We start from the raw sequence: 17,059 nt of genomic DNA, 5'->3' as shown, positions 1-17,059 counted from the left end.
AGCCATTAAGGTACACTCACATTTCACAAAGCTTTAGTGCTTATTAATTAAACAATAGCCCTTATTTGATAACCTTAACAGTTTTTTGATTGATTGGAAATGTCTTTTTATAAGTTATATGTAAGAAATACCACACCTCGTTTAGGACAGAGCAAATTTGAAATCATTAAGTCCAATTTAAGAAGTTCATTAAAAAGATAAGTTAATTCAGCTTCAGTTATTGTACAGATGACTTGGGATTATAAGACTTGTAATCAAGACCTGTAATTTTTCATATGGATTCCATTAGTAATTGTGCTATTTTTGTAAGAAAGGTATTAGTGTTAAGAAGTTTAGGTTACTTGGGACATTCGGATCTGACTAAAAGGTCCATGAGAGTCTCGCAGGCATGGAAAGCCATGACACGGTGGCAAAAAACAATCTAAATGAAGGATCTTGGCAAACAACACTCCAGCAGAAGGATCAGGCCATCAAGGAGAGAGGCGCCTTTCTCTGAAGGGAGGAAGGAACCTCCACTGTGATATGGCCTTGACTAAACAAATTCAGAGTTGGTGAAATCAAGGGGCCTCCATAGCCTAGACAGCTCATAGCAAGAGTCTCGGGTGATTGCTGACGTCATAAATAAGAGTGCCAATTGTTAAATCAACAACGGGAGTCACTGGGTTCATGCTCCCTTCGCAGGATCTCTGTCCTTAATATGTTTATGTATGAAACTCAAAAACAACACTACTAGTCGAACAATACCCTATACCTGGTTCGGTTGTGTGAGTGCAACCTGTTGAAATCCCTGCTTAGTATATACTAAATTGATCTTCGGTATATGAAGGTAACTGAAAATGAAACGTGATGAAGGGGGGAGAGGGGAGAGGAAGTGGGTGAGGGGAGGGCCACGGGAGGGAGGGAGGTCGGGGGGAAGTTACAACAATGCAAAAGATGCGTTTTATATTCTACTTAAAACTATTGGTTGAGCTCTGTAATTAATACACAATTACTCTTAGGTGTTTAATTAATGCTATAACTAGTACTCAAATAGTATTTTACACTTTATGTTTCTGTGTGGGAGCAAAATGTGGTAATCTTTACTTAACATACGCTAAATTGATCTTCTGTATATAAAGATAATTGAAAATTAATTGTGATGTGAAGGGGAAGGGAAGAGGGAGTGGGAGAGGGGAGCGTTGTGGATGGGAGGGAAGACACGGGGTGGGGGGGAGGAGGCTATTGTGGTCCATAAGCTGTACTTTGGAAATTTATGCTTATTAAATAAATTAAAAAAAAAAAAACAACAAAAAAAAAAAAAAAAAAAAAAAAAAAAAAAAAAGAAGTTTAGGTTAAATAAGATTATGCTTGGATGAATTTATTTAAAACTTGAAGACTTGGCTGTGGTCAGGTTTCTTTTATATAACATTTAATTATCTCCTGCTTTTAAATATTTTAGGTTGTTGCTCAAATGATGTGGTTGATGGATCATATTTTTAAGTACACAAACTTTGGAATTGTTTCTCTAATTCACGGAGACTTCTTTATAAGACAGGTAAGTGCTAAGCATTTTTTCCCACAGTGGTAGCCTAATCAACCAATTCTTGATTATTAAATGATGCATAAAAAAACCAATCATAGTAAGTAGATCCAGTTCCTATGTCTCAGGGAGTGCGTCCTCTGTATTTTTGTTCCAGAAACATTTATTTTAACCTGAATTTAAGTATGCATAAATATTAAAGCACTTTTCATGTGCATATTCTATCTCTGCTCTCCTCCCCTCTGGAGGGTACAGTTGAATTCAGTAAACATTTATCAAGCACCTGCCGCATTCCCTGCTCTTCAACTCTTAGCTATTCACATATTGGACAAATTATGTAAATGCTCATAGTGTCCTTGTTTTTCAAATAAGAATAATAGATAGTATTCCCTTGAGACGATTCTTTTAAATGAAGCAATACATGTAAAACCCTCCAACAGTGCCTACTACCCTCATTATTATTTTATCATGACTATCCCTCTCGTCTATATTATCACTTTTATTTATTTATTTACTTATTTATTTTGAAAGATTTATTTTTTTATTTGAAAGAGTTACAGAGAGAGGTAGAGCCAGAGAGAGAGGTCTTCCATCTGGTGGTTTTCTCCCCACATCACCGCAATGGCTAGAGCTGAGCTGATCTGAAACCAGGAACCAGGATTTTCTTCCTGGTCTCCTTTGCTGTGGATTCATTCTGAAAGGAGGAGCGTGGTGGGGGCAAGAGGTGCGGAGTCACCACACAGACCCCGGGAGTCGGGTGAAAGCGGGCCAGAGGCGAGCAGCCGGCAGACTTGTTTATTTCAGCTGGTACAGCGGCTTAAATAGCCAGGGCAGCCAATCCGGTCAAGGGGCAGTTTATGCCCTAACCAATCACAGCCTGTTGCCAGGCAGGCTCCATTGCCAGGTGGGTTTCAAAGCCATTCCTGAGTAACTGACGCTCACTTGCCAGTGGCCATCTTGGCATGGCCTTCTCATCCCACCACATTTCCCCCTTTTCGTTTATTTTTGAACAACGGGAGGCATGATTCTTGGCCATACCATTGTTGACCCCATTTCCATGTGGTCTCCTTACGCGGCTGTGCCTGTCTTAGGTTGTCCCCCAGGGGATCTTACCCATCATTGACTAACCAGCGCTGAAAACGGGAGACCACAGGAGTGCTTGCTCAGATGGGGGTAGAAATGAGGAACAATGGTAATCAGGAATGGCATGACCGCACACAGGCTGTGGGCCATTTGAGTGGCTGACCAGAGCTAGTGGAGTATAAAACAGTAACGGATGTGGCTATGGGCAGTTTCGCCGGAGGTGTCCTATTTCCTGACGTTCCCCAACAAACTGGATGGTCATTAGACTTCCTTGTGTTCGGTTTGTTAATGGCTGCAGTTAGGGCCTGTATGGGTGTATCAGCAGGGTTTACCTCCTTTGTGGCTACTATCCATTTAGAGATGTCTTCATTACGGACTGGGGCGATTGCAGCTTTTGCCTCTTTGGTAGCACCTTCCCAAGCTAATTGTTTGACCAGATTGTCTTGATCAGGGCCAAGCGGTAATCTTTTCTCTACTGCCTCCAAGACTCTGGCAAGGAAATTGGGGAACCATTCGCCTGGGCCTTGAACTAGGTTTCTAAAGAGCTGACTATAATTAGGATTTATATTTTTTAAGGCTCTAAGTGCCAAATTTCTGACCTGATCAAAATAGACAACTACTCCAATGCGGGCCTGTTCATGAGGATAGATGTAGGTGCCATGGCTTTTAAGCATATCAAAGGTTACTGCTATTCCATAGACAGCATTATTCCTTGCCATAGTTTCAGCCTCTTCCTCAAGGGAGGCTTTCCATTGTAAGAACTGTGGTCTCGACAAACATGCTTTGAGCAGTGTAACCCAGTCAAAATGAGTTTGAAAGTTTGCTGCCCATTGTGTGAGCACCTGTCCAAAGTCGGGAGAGTCAGGGTCTGACTCTTGAAAAGCCTTTTTTAGCATAGTAAGGTCATTTGAGTCAGGATCTTCTTCCATGTCTCCCATATGGGTGCAGGGGCCCAAGGACTTGGGCCTTCTTCTACTGCTTTTCCAGACCATAGCAGAGAACTGGATCAGAAGTGGAGCAGCTGGGACTGAAACTGGCGCCATATGGGATTCTGACGCTGCAGGCTGGGGCTTTAACCTGCTGCGCCACAGCACCGGCCCCTATTTTTTATTTATAAGGTCTTGTTGTATGGTGTAAAAGACATCTAAATTACCAGTAGGGAAATTATCAAGTAAGTATAACCATAAAAGGAAGTATTTTGGGAATTCACTGTGAATCCAGAGAAACTTTAGAGAAGATAATATTCAGCATAAATTTTAAAGAATGGATATAGACTTGATGAATGAAGGTGAATTGAGAAAGGGTCCCTAGTGTTAGGAAATGTTCAGCAGAGAGAAAAGATTGATAACCTCTTAACAGGTCAGCACTGCATTGGAGTGTGTCCCTGATATGCTACTAATATCACACATTGTCCCCAAAGTATGTAACTGACATGGATATATAAAAAATTTTTTGTTTGTTTTCTTTAAGATTTTATTTATTTGAAATTCAGAATCACAGAGAGAGGAAGAGAGGTCTTCAATCTGCTGGTTCACTCTCCAAATGGCTGCAGCAGCCAGGACTGGGCCAGCTTGAAGCCCAGAACCAGGAGCTTCTTCCCAGTCTTCCACATGGATGGCAGGGCCCATGCACTTGATCCATCTTCCTCTGCTTTCCCAGACACATTAGCGGGAGCTGGATCAGAAGTGGAGCAGCTGGGACTCAAACTGGTGCCCACATGGGATGCTGGCATCACAGGTGGTGACTTTACCCACTACACTGAAACGCCAGCCCTAGATGTGTATAAGTTTTTAGGTGTGGTAATGCCACACTTATTAGGTATTGTATATTTAGGAACTTTACCTGGATTGTATTATTTGCTTTGCAAATAATAAGTAGTTAGTAACCAAAAATCTAATTAAGCCTTTTCTAAAAGAGCCACAGATTGAGAGTTGGTGCTGTGGTATAGTAGGCTAAGCCTCTGCCTGTGGAGCCAGAATTCCATATGGGCGCCAATTTGTGTCCTGGCTGCTCCTCTTCCAATCAAACTCTCTGCTGTGGCCTGGGAAAGCAGTAGAAGATGGCCCAAGTCTTTGGGCCCCAGCATCCAAGTGGGAGACTCAGAAGAAGCTCCTGGCTCCTGGCTTTGGATCTACTCAGCTCCAGCCAGCGCAGCCATTTGGGGAGAGAACCAGCAGATGGAAGACCTTTCTCCCTGTCTCTCCTGCTCTCTGTCTGTAATTCTGCCTCTCAAATAAATAATAAAGATAAAATATTTTTAAAAATGCAAAGTATATGAACAGAAATTTTAAAAAAAGAACCTCAGGTTCAGAAAGAAGCTTCTTCTAAGCTCTGTAAAAGTAGGTGTCACAAAACACATGGACTTCACTCTAGACAGTTTTATGTACACAACATGGTTTTTTTTCTCACATGCTGTGCAGTTTTCTAGTTTCTTCTAGAAACACCCTTGGTTCTTCTGAACAGAGAGACAGAGGAATTGTGGATGGGAGCTTTAGAAAGAAGCGACAATGGAGATTGACCACAAGTGATAAGACGGTGGTCAGAAGCACCTAACTGAGAGCCTGGCCAGGTATCTCAGAGAGGGCAGCGGAACTAGGAGGCTTGGTAGTCCAGGGGAATCCAGTGGAGCCCTAGCTGAGCCCCTTGCCGCAGGGGAGTCTGGGGCAGCCATTGGATTTATAGAGCAGTGCAACAGCTGATCCTAAAGACGGTCCTCAGGCATCGAGAAGAGGCTGACTTCCATGTTCTTTAAGGGAATGAAAGTTGAAAATTCCATACTCTAAAATATTTTCCTTGTTGTTAAAGTAAATGTAAATGAATGTATTAATGTGAAGTTTTGTGTACTTAAAGACTGCATTCCAGAGTAGTTGGGAGATTTGCAAATTCATTTCTAAAGGGAACATTTTTCCCTGATAGGTTAGTAATAAGAATCTATAATGTGGGGGTTGTGAAGGGAAAAGTATTAATGTTTAAAAGAAACTCTTGGTTAATCCTCCGTGTGGTGCCGACATCCCATATAGGCGCCGGGTTCTAGTCCCGGTTGCTCCTCTTCCAGTCCAGCTCTCTGCTGTGGCCCGGGAAGGCAGTGGAGAATGGCCAAAGTGCTTGGGCCCTGCACCCGCATGGGAGACCAGGAAGAAGCTCCTGGCGTGTGGCTTCGAATCGGTGCAGCGCTGGCCGTGGCGGCCATTTAGGGAGTGAACCAATGGAAGGAAGACCTTTTTCTCTGTCTCTCTCTCTCACTGTCTATAACTCTACCTGTTAAATAAGTAAATAAATAAATCCCTTGAGATTTTGTTACTAGACAAAATCACCAAGAAGAGTAAAAATATTTTACTTGTGACTATGGGAACTTAATAGTTTCCTTAACTGCAATCAGTCCAGTTCAGCTAATAACCTCGCTTTGCATTGGGAACACACCTCCTCTAAAGACTGAGTATGCTAATTATTTCTAGTCATTCCTGTGATTTGGTTGACTGGAAATTATAAGCAAATTGATCACACAGAAAGGAAGAGCTTTAGTGTTTGGTTACAGGTTTGGAGTCTTCCTATACCTTTCTCTGGGTTCCTCTTTGCAGCCTTCAAGCCGTCCTCTTTCCTCTCTTCGCTTCCAGCTAAGATCCAGGCCCATCAGAACGTTAACTGTACCTTCACACTGTTTCCTGAATGTACCCACTACTCATGAATACCCTAGATGGTTGAATCTCACCAGATGCCCTTGTGTGCACTGTGGCACTAGTCTCCTAACTTAGCTTCTGTGATCTTTTTGTCAAAGGAACCAGCAGATTTTTTTCAAATGAAATTAAAGCTATGACGCTTCCTGGTTCAGAACAATCCACAGCTCCTGACCTGGGCCCAGGGTCCTTCTTATTTGGTCTCTGTCCCCCTCTGCAATTCCATCTCCTACCACTGAGTCCCTGCTTCGTCAGACTTCAGCCAGGCTGGCCTTGGTGTGCTGCTCTTGGAACATGCCCAGCTGTGCCCACCTCAGGGCCTTGTGGCGTTTGGAATGTTCTGTCCCTCGCCTGCACGTGGCTTATTCCCTCACACATGTCACCTCCTCAAGGCAGCTCTCCCTCTCGTCCTTCTTGACCCTCCTGTTCTCGTGTTCTTTTCTCCTCACACGTCACCAGTTGAACTTACACTACATAATCACCGTCTTCCCCGCGGAGAGTGGGAGGTCCACGCAAGTCTCCGTTTACTCCTCTAACTCTAGAGTCTAGGGCAGTGCTTGGCAAATTGTAGGCACTCAGTAAATCGATTTCCAGGGGCAATCAGAACAATCTGTTTTTCCTTCAGAAAAATGGTTTACTCATATGAGCGCTAATAACCTCTCGTTTTTTTCCACTGTGGTAAAAACAATAAATAAGTAGAGGGTTTGGGGAAGGGAAGATCACTTTTCTGTTTTATGGTTGGGTTTTGACTGAGAACCTGTTATTCCTATTTAATCTCATGGCACTGTGATTTCAGGTGCACCTGTACTCACTCTGTGTGTGTGTGTGTGTGTGTGTGTGCCTTCTAGGGGAGATCTTATCGGGACCAGCAGCTGCTGCTTCTCAAGAAGCACCTGGAAAGTAATTACAGGAGCAGAGATCGAAAATGGATCGTGTTGTTTCCAGAAGGGGGCTTCCTCAGGAAGAGGCGAGAAACCAGCCAGGCGTTTGCCAGGAGGAACAACTTGCCGTTTCTTACACATGTCACTCTGCCACGGTTTGGTGCAACGAAAATTATTTTGAGTGCACTTGTAGCACGACAGGAAAATGGAAGTCCAGCAGGAGGAGATGCTAAAGAATTAGGTGTGGTGGCTTTTAGCATTTTTTATGTTTTTGGAATTAAAGGAGTTTCAGAAGATGTCATTTAAAAATATATGTATAGTTTTTGTTCAGTAGAAGTAGTACTCAGGGAGAATGTGAAACTGATAACATGTTTCTATTTATAAATGTAGTTTATGCTTACAATAATCTATTCAAGTGAAACAACAATGCTTAAAGATAGAGGAGTCTTTCCCCTGCCCTACCCAGCCCCACCCCAGGCCACTCTCACTGCAGCAGGAAGCATTCTGTAAATGCATATCTATGAAACTGTATCTGCGTTGTCAATTCCTAGAACTAGAATTGCCAGGCTAAAAGATACCGATACAGAAACGACTTGTTTGAAAAACTATTCCTAGATATGTAAATATGAGCAGTAATGATTTGTCATTCTTCATTTATTAACTATAGAAAGTTTTCTTGCTTGATTTTAATACTGAGAATGAGTTTAATACAGTTTTAACAGTAAGTACTAAGAACCTTCAAGTGTTAATAAATGACTGTTATTCTACTGCAAATAATACTTATCAAAAGGAAATAATCTGAAATATAAACAAAGAAATTTATCACAGCATTATTTATGATAGCAAAAAATTTGGAAATAGCCAGGAGGGAGAATGGATAAGTAACTATGTACTACCTGTACAATGGAAAACAACACAGACCTTACAGATGGTGTTTATGGAGTTTTTATTGGCTTGGAAGAATGCTTGTGCTATAATGTGAGTGGGGGGAATATGACAACTCGTGTGACAGTAATATTAGCTCAGGTCTATAACCAGTAGGCTGTAGCAAGTGCATGGAAGAATACCAGAATGTGAGCACTGATCATTTCTCTTGAGTTGTCACATTATGGATTATATCCCCCCATTTCTCTACACTTTTCTGGATTTTCCAAATTTTAATATCATAAGTATGGATTGCTTTTATGGCCAGGAGAAAGTTACCCTTAACTTGGAGATAATCTGGTAAATTGTGAAGTTTTGCAATAGATATTTGTGCCACCAGCATGGAGACTGTTTTGAGCAAGTTGATCTCAGATACTACTGCTGTGAAAGTTTGGTGATAGGGTATAAATTTAAAGATGAAAGAAACTTACTAAGCCTATTTCCTTGGTAGCATTTTGTTATTTCTTTTACTGTTTTTTAAGTAAAGCAAAGATTGAAATGATTGAATCAGAAATACAAGGGATCTTCAAAATGTTCATGGAAAATGTGTATTCTGAAAAAGCTATGCAGGAATTTCAAAAATTTCCTTGTACCCTGACATCTTTTCATTCCATTTCCATGAACTTCCTGAAGTACCCACATTTGTGTTTTTAAATAGTGATAAGGACCAGCCACAAAAATAATGCCCATGAGACTGCACTTTTTCCTTTCATTTGTTGTTTTTTTTTTCAAGCAGCTGCATGGCAGTCAGCTCTTTTAATCATTCATCATCTATTAAAAAGACAAATTGAAAGTCTTTTAATAGAAAGTGGAAGTTCAGAATAGCTTCACTAGTGGAGAGATACTGTGGCAATGTCAGCCAAGCCGAAGCTTGAAGACCAAGGTCTTCCAGAAAGGATTCATTACACTCAGAAAGACTCCTGTTTTCAAATAGTGCCCTCCCCCAGCCCCCAGCGTCAGGCCCTGTGGTACTCTAGTTGGTACAGGAAGGGCAGGTGTCAGATAGATTGAATGATATTGAGGAAACGTGGCCTTTTCTTTTAGCGAGAAACCATTTGTTTATAACCAAAGCAAAATAGTGTATGATTTATCCTACTTTAATTAAAATGTTATATTCTAGCTATTTAGGAAAAACCAGAAGTGTACTGGAAAACTAATTTTATCTGTATATTACTGTTTTCTTCTCTGTGTTTTGGTATTTTACATTTTATTTTCTATAGTTTCCATATTCTCTGACATTTTAGTTCCTGTAAACACAAACCCTGACTTTGTTTAAATGTCTGAGCCATACACATGTATCAGTGTAAGTTCTGTCTAATGAACTTTGAAAAGGTTAAGAGTGTTAAAGTATTTATTGTATGATTTAGCAGATATTAAATGGAATTCTAATGACTCCCCTCATCATTGCATTATAAAAAGTTTCAAACATAGATACATGTTGAAGTTATTTTACAGTGGATATCAGTGAACTGACTAACTAGTTTCTATAATTAACATTTTACTATATTTTCATTATCACATCTGTCTCCATCTTTCTGTCCATCCATTAGTCCTTCTTGGGATTTTTTTAATGCATATCAAAATAATATACTAGGCCGGCGCCGCGGCTCACTAGGCTAATCCTCCGCCTTGCGGCACCGGCACACCGGGTTCTAGTCCCAGTCGGGGCGCCGGATTCTGTCCCGGTTGCCCCTCTTCGAGGCCAACTCTCTGCTATGGCCTGGGAGTGCGGAGTGTGAACCAACGGCAAAGGAAGACCTTTCTGTCTCTCTCTCTCACTGTCCACTCTGCCTGTCAAAATATATATATATATATATATACACACATACTATACCCCTAAACATTTCAGCATGTGTATCACTGGCAGCTTTTAAAATGTGTTTCTTTACATAAACTCTGTTACTTTGGCAATATTTTTTTTTAAAGATTTATTTATTTTACTTGAAAGAGTTACCCAGAGAAAGGAGAGGCAGAGAAAGAGAGAGGTCTTCCATCCGCTGGTTCAATCCCCAGTTGGCCGCAACAGCTGGAGCTGCGCCGATCTGAAGTCAGGAGCCAGGAGCTTCCTCCAGGTCTCCCACACGGGTGCAGGGGCCCAAGGACTTGGGCCATCTTCTGCAGCTTTCCCAGGCCATAGCAGAGAGCTGAATCAGGAGTGGAGCAGGCAGGACTTGAACTGGGGCCCATATGGGATGCAGGCACTGCAGGCGGCAGCATTACCCGCTACGCCACAGTGCCGGCCCCAGCAATATATTATTTAAATATTAATTTCTTTCTCTCTCTCCTTCTCTCTCTCTCTCTTTTTTTTTTCTTCATTTTATTTGAAAGGCAGAGACAGAGACAGAGACAGATCTGCTGGTTCACTCCCCAAATCCAACAGCGAAGGCTGGGCCAAACTGAAACCAGGGGCCCAGAACTCTGTCCAGGTCTCCCATGTGGGTGGCCAGGACCCAAGTACTTGAGCCATCACCAGCTGCATCCCAGGTGCACACAAGTGGGAAGCTAGAATCAGGATCAGAGCCAGGACTTAACCCTCGTGTAGAGTGAGAACATCTCAAGCCTGATCCCTTTATTTACTTTTGTTCTACAATTTTTTTCCTTTCAGAATGTTGTTCTAAGATGTTTAACGAATTTAAGGGCAATTTTCAATTATTTGTATACAAACATAATATATCACTGATTCCTAATGTGCATTTTGATTTATGATTTATGAAGCAGAGTGGTTATACTTTAAAATCTGACTATTAGCATTCTTTGGAGGATTTCTCTCTCAGTTCTTGGTCAACTTTGTGTTCGATTCTGGGAATGAAAACGGTTCAGGGCAGCAGTTTGGGGGAGTGGTTAAGATACTCCTTGAGACATCTCTTTCCCATATCAGAGCCTGGGTTCAAGTCTGGCTGTCTTTTTTTTTTTTTTTTTTTTTTTTTGACAGGCACAGTGAGAGAGACAGAGAGAAAGGTCTTCCTTTGCCGTTGGTTCACCCTCCAATGGCCGCCACGGCTGGCGCACCGTGCTGATCCGAAGTCAGGAGCCAGGTGCTTCTCCTGGTCTCGCATGGGGTGCAGGGCCCAAGCACTTGGGCCATCCTCCACTGCCCTCCCAGGCCACAGCAGAGAGCTGGCCTGGAAGAGGGGCAACCGGGACAGAATCCGGCACCCCGACCAGGACTAGAACCCAGTGTGCCGGCACCACAAGGAGTAGGATTAGCCTAGTGAGCCGCGGTGCCGGCCTTAGGCTGTCTTCTGATTCCAGCTTCTTGCTAATGCGTACACTGAGCCACAGCAGGTGTTAATTTAAGTACTTGAATCCCCATCCCTACTGGCCACACAGGAGATCTGGATTGAGTTACTGGCTCCTGGCTTCAGCCTGGTCCAGCCCTGGCTGTTAAAAGCATTTGAGGAGTGAATCAGCTGTGGGGAGATCTTTCTCTGTTTTTCTCTCTCTGCCTTTCAGCTAAATAAAAAAAAAATATATTTTTAAAGTTTAAAAACACTGTTGAAGGCCGGTGTCGTGGCTCAATAGGCTAATCCTCCGCCTTGCGGCACCAGCACACCGGGTTCTAGTCCCGGTCAGGGTGCCGGATTCTGTCCCAGTTGCCCCTCTTGCAGGCCAGCTCTCTGCTGTGGCCAGGGAGTGCAGTGGAGGATGGCCCAAGTCCTTGGGCCTTGCACCCGTATGGGAGACCAGGAAAAGCACCTGGCTCCTGGCTTCTGATCAGCGTGATGTGCAGGCCACAGTGCGCCGGCCGTGGCGGCCATTGGAGGGTGAACCAACAGCAAAAGGAAGACCTTTCTCTCTCTCTCTCTCTCTCTCTCACTGTCCACTCTGCCTGTCAAAAAAAAAAAAAAAAAAAAAAACAACACTGTACAAAGGACCATCTAAACAGAACTTCCCCATCCCCTGTCCACAGCAGTTAAGCTGCCTGTTGTAACTCCCAAGTGGCAGGCAGGGTTATTGCTTTATTTGTATGTAACTCTTGCTAAAATTGGAGGAGGTTTTTTTGGCCTCCTTTTAAACAAGAGGACAGTAATGTATGTGAAACATGCTTAATGTTATTTCCGTGTTCCAATATTTATTAATATCTCCCAAGAATCACAAATCTTTGTGTTTGTCTTACAATACATTTAGTGAATGGTTTTATTTTGAAGTCTGATTTTCATTTTTGTGATGTAATACTTTAGCTTCTAGCCTTTTCATAGGTCAATTTTTATTGGCGTGATGAAATATAAATTATACTTTTATAGTGCTAATTGTATTGAGTACTTGAATGGTTAATGTTTCACTAAATTATAGTGCTATTTTATTTGTTAATTTGTTCTGAAGAAGTTTATATTATATCATAATAACACTTAATTTCATCTTAAATGTGTTATAGAGCATTAGCAACAAAGTTCATCCTCTTTTTTAATGCGAACGTATATCAATATGCTTGAGTAATCTATACTATGTTTTTTACTGCAGGTTACTTAAAAATTGACCCAATTTTAGGTCACTTTTTTCTTTGTTCTCAGAGAGCAAATCAAAAGGCCTCCAATGGATAATAGATACAACTATAGCTTATCCCAAAGCTGAGCCTATAGACATTCAAACCTGGATCCTTGGATACAGGAAGCCAACAGTCACACATGTACATTACAGGTAAGAATTCTATTTTAGTACTTAGTTACATCCAACAGTCTTTCCTCCAGATGTGTGAATATTTTAATATTTCATTTTTAATCAGACAGTGAACATGTTTGGCTCAAAAGTCATTCTTATGCTGTATTTTTGAAGTTATTTTCACTGAATGATAAATATCTTAAAAATGACTTTCTAGAGGCCCTATTATTATCCCATTGCCAGCTTAAAGGATAAACACATATTCACTTGGGCTAAGAAGGTATGTATTAATAGAAATAGAATTTGTGTTGAAGTATGATTTTCTCAGTGATTAAATTGATAATTTAGACATGACTTCAATTTTAAAATTTTTAGTATTTTAATATGCTTATGTTATTTGTGTAAATAACAACAATTACATTTATTGAATATTCTATGCTAACATCTTGAGGTTTTTTTAGTATAGATTTTTGGGGCAGGAGTTTCATGTAAATGTGTTGAAGTATTTATATTAAATCATGGTGCTGATAAATCCTGTATAGACTTGATCACTTTCTAGGCCATTTAGCTTTACTCTGTTTGCTCATCCATGACCACACCCCATGGCGGCTAAACTTATAGACCCAAGAAGACCAGAATTTCGCAAATCAAGAGGAGAAATACTCAAATTATATACCTACTGATGGTAGATAGGTAGTGTATTTTCTTATGTGAAAATCATAAGATTTTTACAAATATGAATGTAGAGTTGGAAAAATATAAAACAAAATTTGAAGCTGAAAGTTAAATATTATAGTTTGGGCTTTTGCTGTGTAAGGGATGATTATAAAATTAATTGATTCTAATGTGTGACTGCCAAATTCTAAAGCTCATGTTAAGGTAAGAATATGGTTCTTGATGACTGTTGTGACTCCATCCACATGTGTTACCTATTTTACTTAAGTTATTGAGCACTTACTATGCATAAGGTGATGTGATAGGTCCATGAAGAATTTCTTTAGGAAAAGTTTTATTTCTGTATATGTGAAATATACCTAGCTTTCAGTAAGTTTCGTAATTGTAATTTATAAATGAGGGTCAGTGTTAATGCCCAAGCTTAGGATACATGACAGTATGGCTGTATGTGTTGGATTCAGGTAGATTGTATCTGCACTGGATTTATATAGATCTTCCTAGAAGATCCTACCAAAAGATCCTACCAAAAGAGACAAGGATGAAAACATTCTACTATATAGACATTCAATTATAGTTGACCCTGCTTTTCTTTTTTTAAACAATAAATAGAAGAAGTTTTAGTTTAAAGCTAATTTAAAAAGATGATTAGGATCATAAGACAATTGAAAGATTGGTCCATTTTTAGCAAAACAATATTAACAAGAGCAAGTATAAGGCTCTTAAATTCACTTGAAGCAGCCATTCTTAACCTGAGGGTTTATAGATGGACCTCAGAGAATTTTTTTAACCAAATCTCTCTGCAGAATTTTGTGTGTTTCTACAGAGAAACATAGCTTTCAATTCTTTCTCCAGATTACCCATGACCTAAAAAGAGATTAAAGACTCTGACTTAAAGATCAAAACCAAATAATAAGAGAAGATGTGGAATGGTTCATTTGATAAAGAAAGAGATGAGGGTACTTCAAAAAGGTCATTGAAAAGTGGAATTAAGAGAGAAGTTTAGGGGCCGGGGCTGTGGTACTGCAGATTAAGCCAACCCTTGCAACTCCAGCATTCCATATGGGTGCCCCTTTGAGTCCTGGATGATCCACTTCCAATCCAGCAGAGGGGCAAGTTAATACCACTGCTTGTTTTTTCAGGAGTATGGTGTATGAGATTCAGAAAGTAGCTCTTCCATTTTATTCAGACTTTCCCTGAAGCCACATAAAGTATTTCATGTGCTTTAATTTCTCCATTTTAAAATAAATAAAATAGTAGTGAAAGGCTATCAAATGAAGTATGATAAGTAAATGCTAGAAAACTAGTGCTCCTTCAAAGGTGGTACTTTTAGCTTAATCCAAAGCAGCTGTCCACATCTGTAGAGTACATCTTGGCACTACTGATAACCTCTAAATGTGCCCTGGGTGTCTGGCTCACTATGTCTCGTGCTGGTCCTTACCCTCAGAATCCACTGGAGAAACAAGGCAGTTGGCATTAGTCGGTGTTTAGACCGTTAAAAATGGTCTTTTACTTTATATATGAATTTCTGTAATATGTTTCTTCTCTCTTATAAATTGAAGTTAAAGCTACCAAGCAAGTTCTACTGCCTTTTCTGTACCTCACTGGAACATAATGTGACAAGTAAATGAAGTCTCTGAGCAAAAGTAACATTTTCCCTACCAAGTGCCTCCCTTCCAACTGGGTTAACAATTTCCTGAAAAAAAGAACATTTACTTTTATTCAAGTGGGAAAGGAATATCTAGATTGTCAGCACGGGCAGCAGAGTGTTTTCTAGATTCTATATTTCTATCCTAACACTTAAGACAAAAGCATGACTGTGATTGTTTCAAGTGCTCTGAAATAAACTCTTTCGGAAAGCGGCAGTTTTCTACATCAATTTACTCCTTACTTCTTGGGCATATCTTGATTTTTTGAGTTTCAGGAAGAGATGAACTCTAAATATGAATGCTATTATAAAAGACTACGTAAATATCTAACATGCCACCTTGATGAGAAAATAAACACTGTGGCACAGTTATATAATAGATCATTTCTTACAAATAGGTACTATTGTTTTCTTTCAAAAGTTGAGCTTTTAGGACAGGTATTAAAGCTGAGTCTTTAGAAAACTTGGGGTAAGTGGAGATTAGGTGCCCAGACCACTGTGTAGGTTAAACCCAGTGGGTACACAGCTTCTCAGGCAGCCGGCCTGCTGGGACTTCTGTGGCCAGAGTTGCCCAACTTCAGTGAATTCATTGTTGTGAACACCAAACTGACCAAAGAAAATGTTACATTACAAAGCCCTTTACAAATATGAATTATTAATATTTTAATTAATTAATTTTCATTTTATTTGAAAGGCGTAGAGAGCTTCCATCTGCTGATTTACTTCCCATATGCCCTTAATAGCAGAGCTGGGCCAAGCCAAAGCCAGGAGTCTGGAACTCAATGCAGGTCTCACATGTGGGTTGCAGGGACCCAAGTACTGGAGCCATCATCTGCTGCCTCCCAGGTACACATTAGCAGGAAACTGGATTGGAAGAGGAGTAACTGGGACTCCACCAGACACTCTAATATAAAATGCGGGCATGCCGAGCAGTGTCTTGACTACTGCTCCACATGCCAGCTCCATTAAATACTATGTTAAGACATATAAAATATGCATGGCTTTTTGATAAGTACAGTATTTGTAAAACAGCATTCCCCATATATCGAGTCTCAGCCATTTACTACTTTAAGAGAAAAGATTTCTTATTAGTTCCTTCCCCAGTATATATTATTTAAGTAGGGAAACTTTTTTTATTAGTAGGACAACAACTGTTACTGATCTTTTTCAAATGTAAGGCTTGTTTGAAAAGAGGAACTAGGGTGCCAGCGCTGTAGCATAGTGGGTAAAGCCTCCACCCGCAGTGCCGGCATCCCATATGTCTGGTGTTCATGTTGTTGCTGCACTGCTGATCCAGCTCCCTGCTAATGGCCTGGGAAAAGCAATAGAAGATGGTCCATGTACTTAGGCCCCTACTACCCACATGGGAGACCTGGATGAAGCTCCTGGCTCCTAGCTTCAGCCTGGCCCAGCCCCGTCCATTGTGGCCACTTGGGGAGTGAAGCAGCAGATGGAAGGTCTCTCTCTGTCTCTCCTCTCTCTCTGTAACTCTGCCTTTCAAATAAATAATATATCTTTAAACATAAATAAATAAAAATAAAAGAGGAACTAAGACTCAGCTATTTGGAATATTTGATGGTTTTTTATTTCTGTTAAACTGGAAGATAGTTTATTCCTGTTAAATAAGTAGTGGGCACAATATGCTGCTGCTGAATGGTTAAGAGAAATTTTAAGTGTAATTATATTTTAACTATAGGAATAGAGTGTTTATAGGGAATGCTTGCTTCACTCCAAATTAGGACAGTGACTTAGCGATACAATATTCTTCTGTAGTAGTAGCTTAGGTTTTCATTTTTTGAATCTTGTGAAAAAAATATACTTAGGGTTAAGTGTAGAAGCATGGATAGATTACTAAAAGCAGAGGTTTTATTTCATGCCTAATTTGATTAGGACTTTGGTTACCTTGGAGAAGACACTCAGTCAAGGACTTCAGGCATGATCTTATTGCGTAGTGGTAGTGAGGGAGGGGGATGTTAATTTAGAAAAGGAACGTTTAAAATTCTTAAAGCCATACTCACTAATGAGAGTCTAAAAATATTAACATTTTGGAATATTTACT

At 40.5% G+C, this 17,059-nt stretch overlaps 1 protein-coding gene across 7 annotated transcripts in view; it reads left to right on the top strand.

The window, feature by feature from the left end:
* The window catches only part of LPGAT1 (lysophosphatidylglycerol acyltransferase 1), a 100,749-nt gene that overhangs the window by 52,314 nt on the left and 31,376 nt on the right, over positions 1-17,059 (top strand). For all 7 annotated transcript variants that reach the window (XM_051820550.2, XM_070055252.1, XM_051820546.2 and 4 more), the window contains 3 exons: positions 1,439-1,534; positions 7,125-7,398; positions 12,593-12,719. In XM_051820550.2, the coding sequence (XP_051676510.2) occupies positions 1,439-1,534; positions 7,125-7,398; positions 12,593-12,719 (497 nt within the window). The remainder of the gene's footprint in view (positions 1-1,438; positions 1,535-7,124; positions 7,399-12,592; positions 12,720-17,059) is intronic.

The sequence above is a fragment of the Oryctolagus cuniculus genome, chromosome 13 (genome assembly GCF_964237555.1).
Source record: "Oryctolagus cuniculus chromosome 13, mOryCun1.1, whole genome shotgun sequence".
NCBI lineage: Eukaryota > Metazoa > Chordata > Mammalia > Lagomorpha > Leporidae > Oryctolagus > Oryctolagus cuniculus.
The sequence above is the reverse complement of the archived record's forward strand: the minus strand, read 5'-3'. Positions and strand labels throughout refer to the sequence as shown.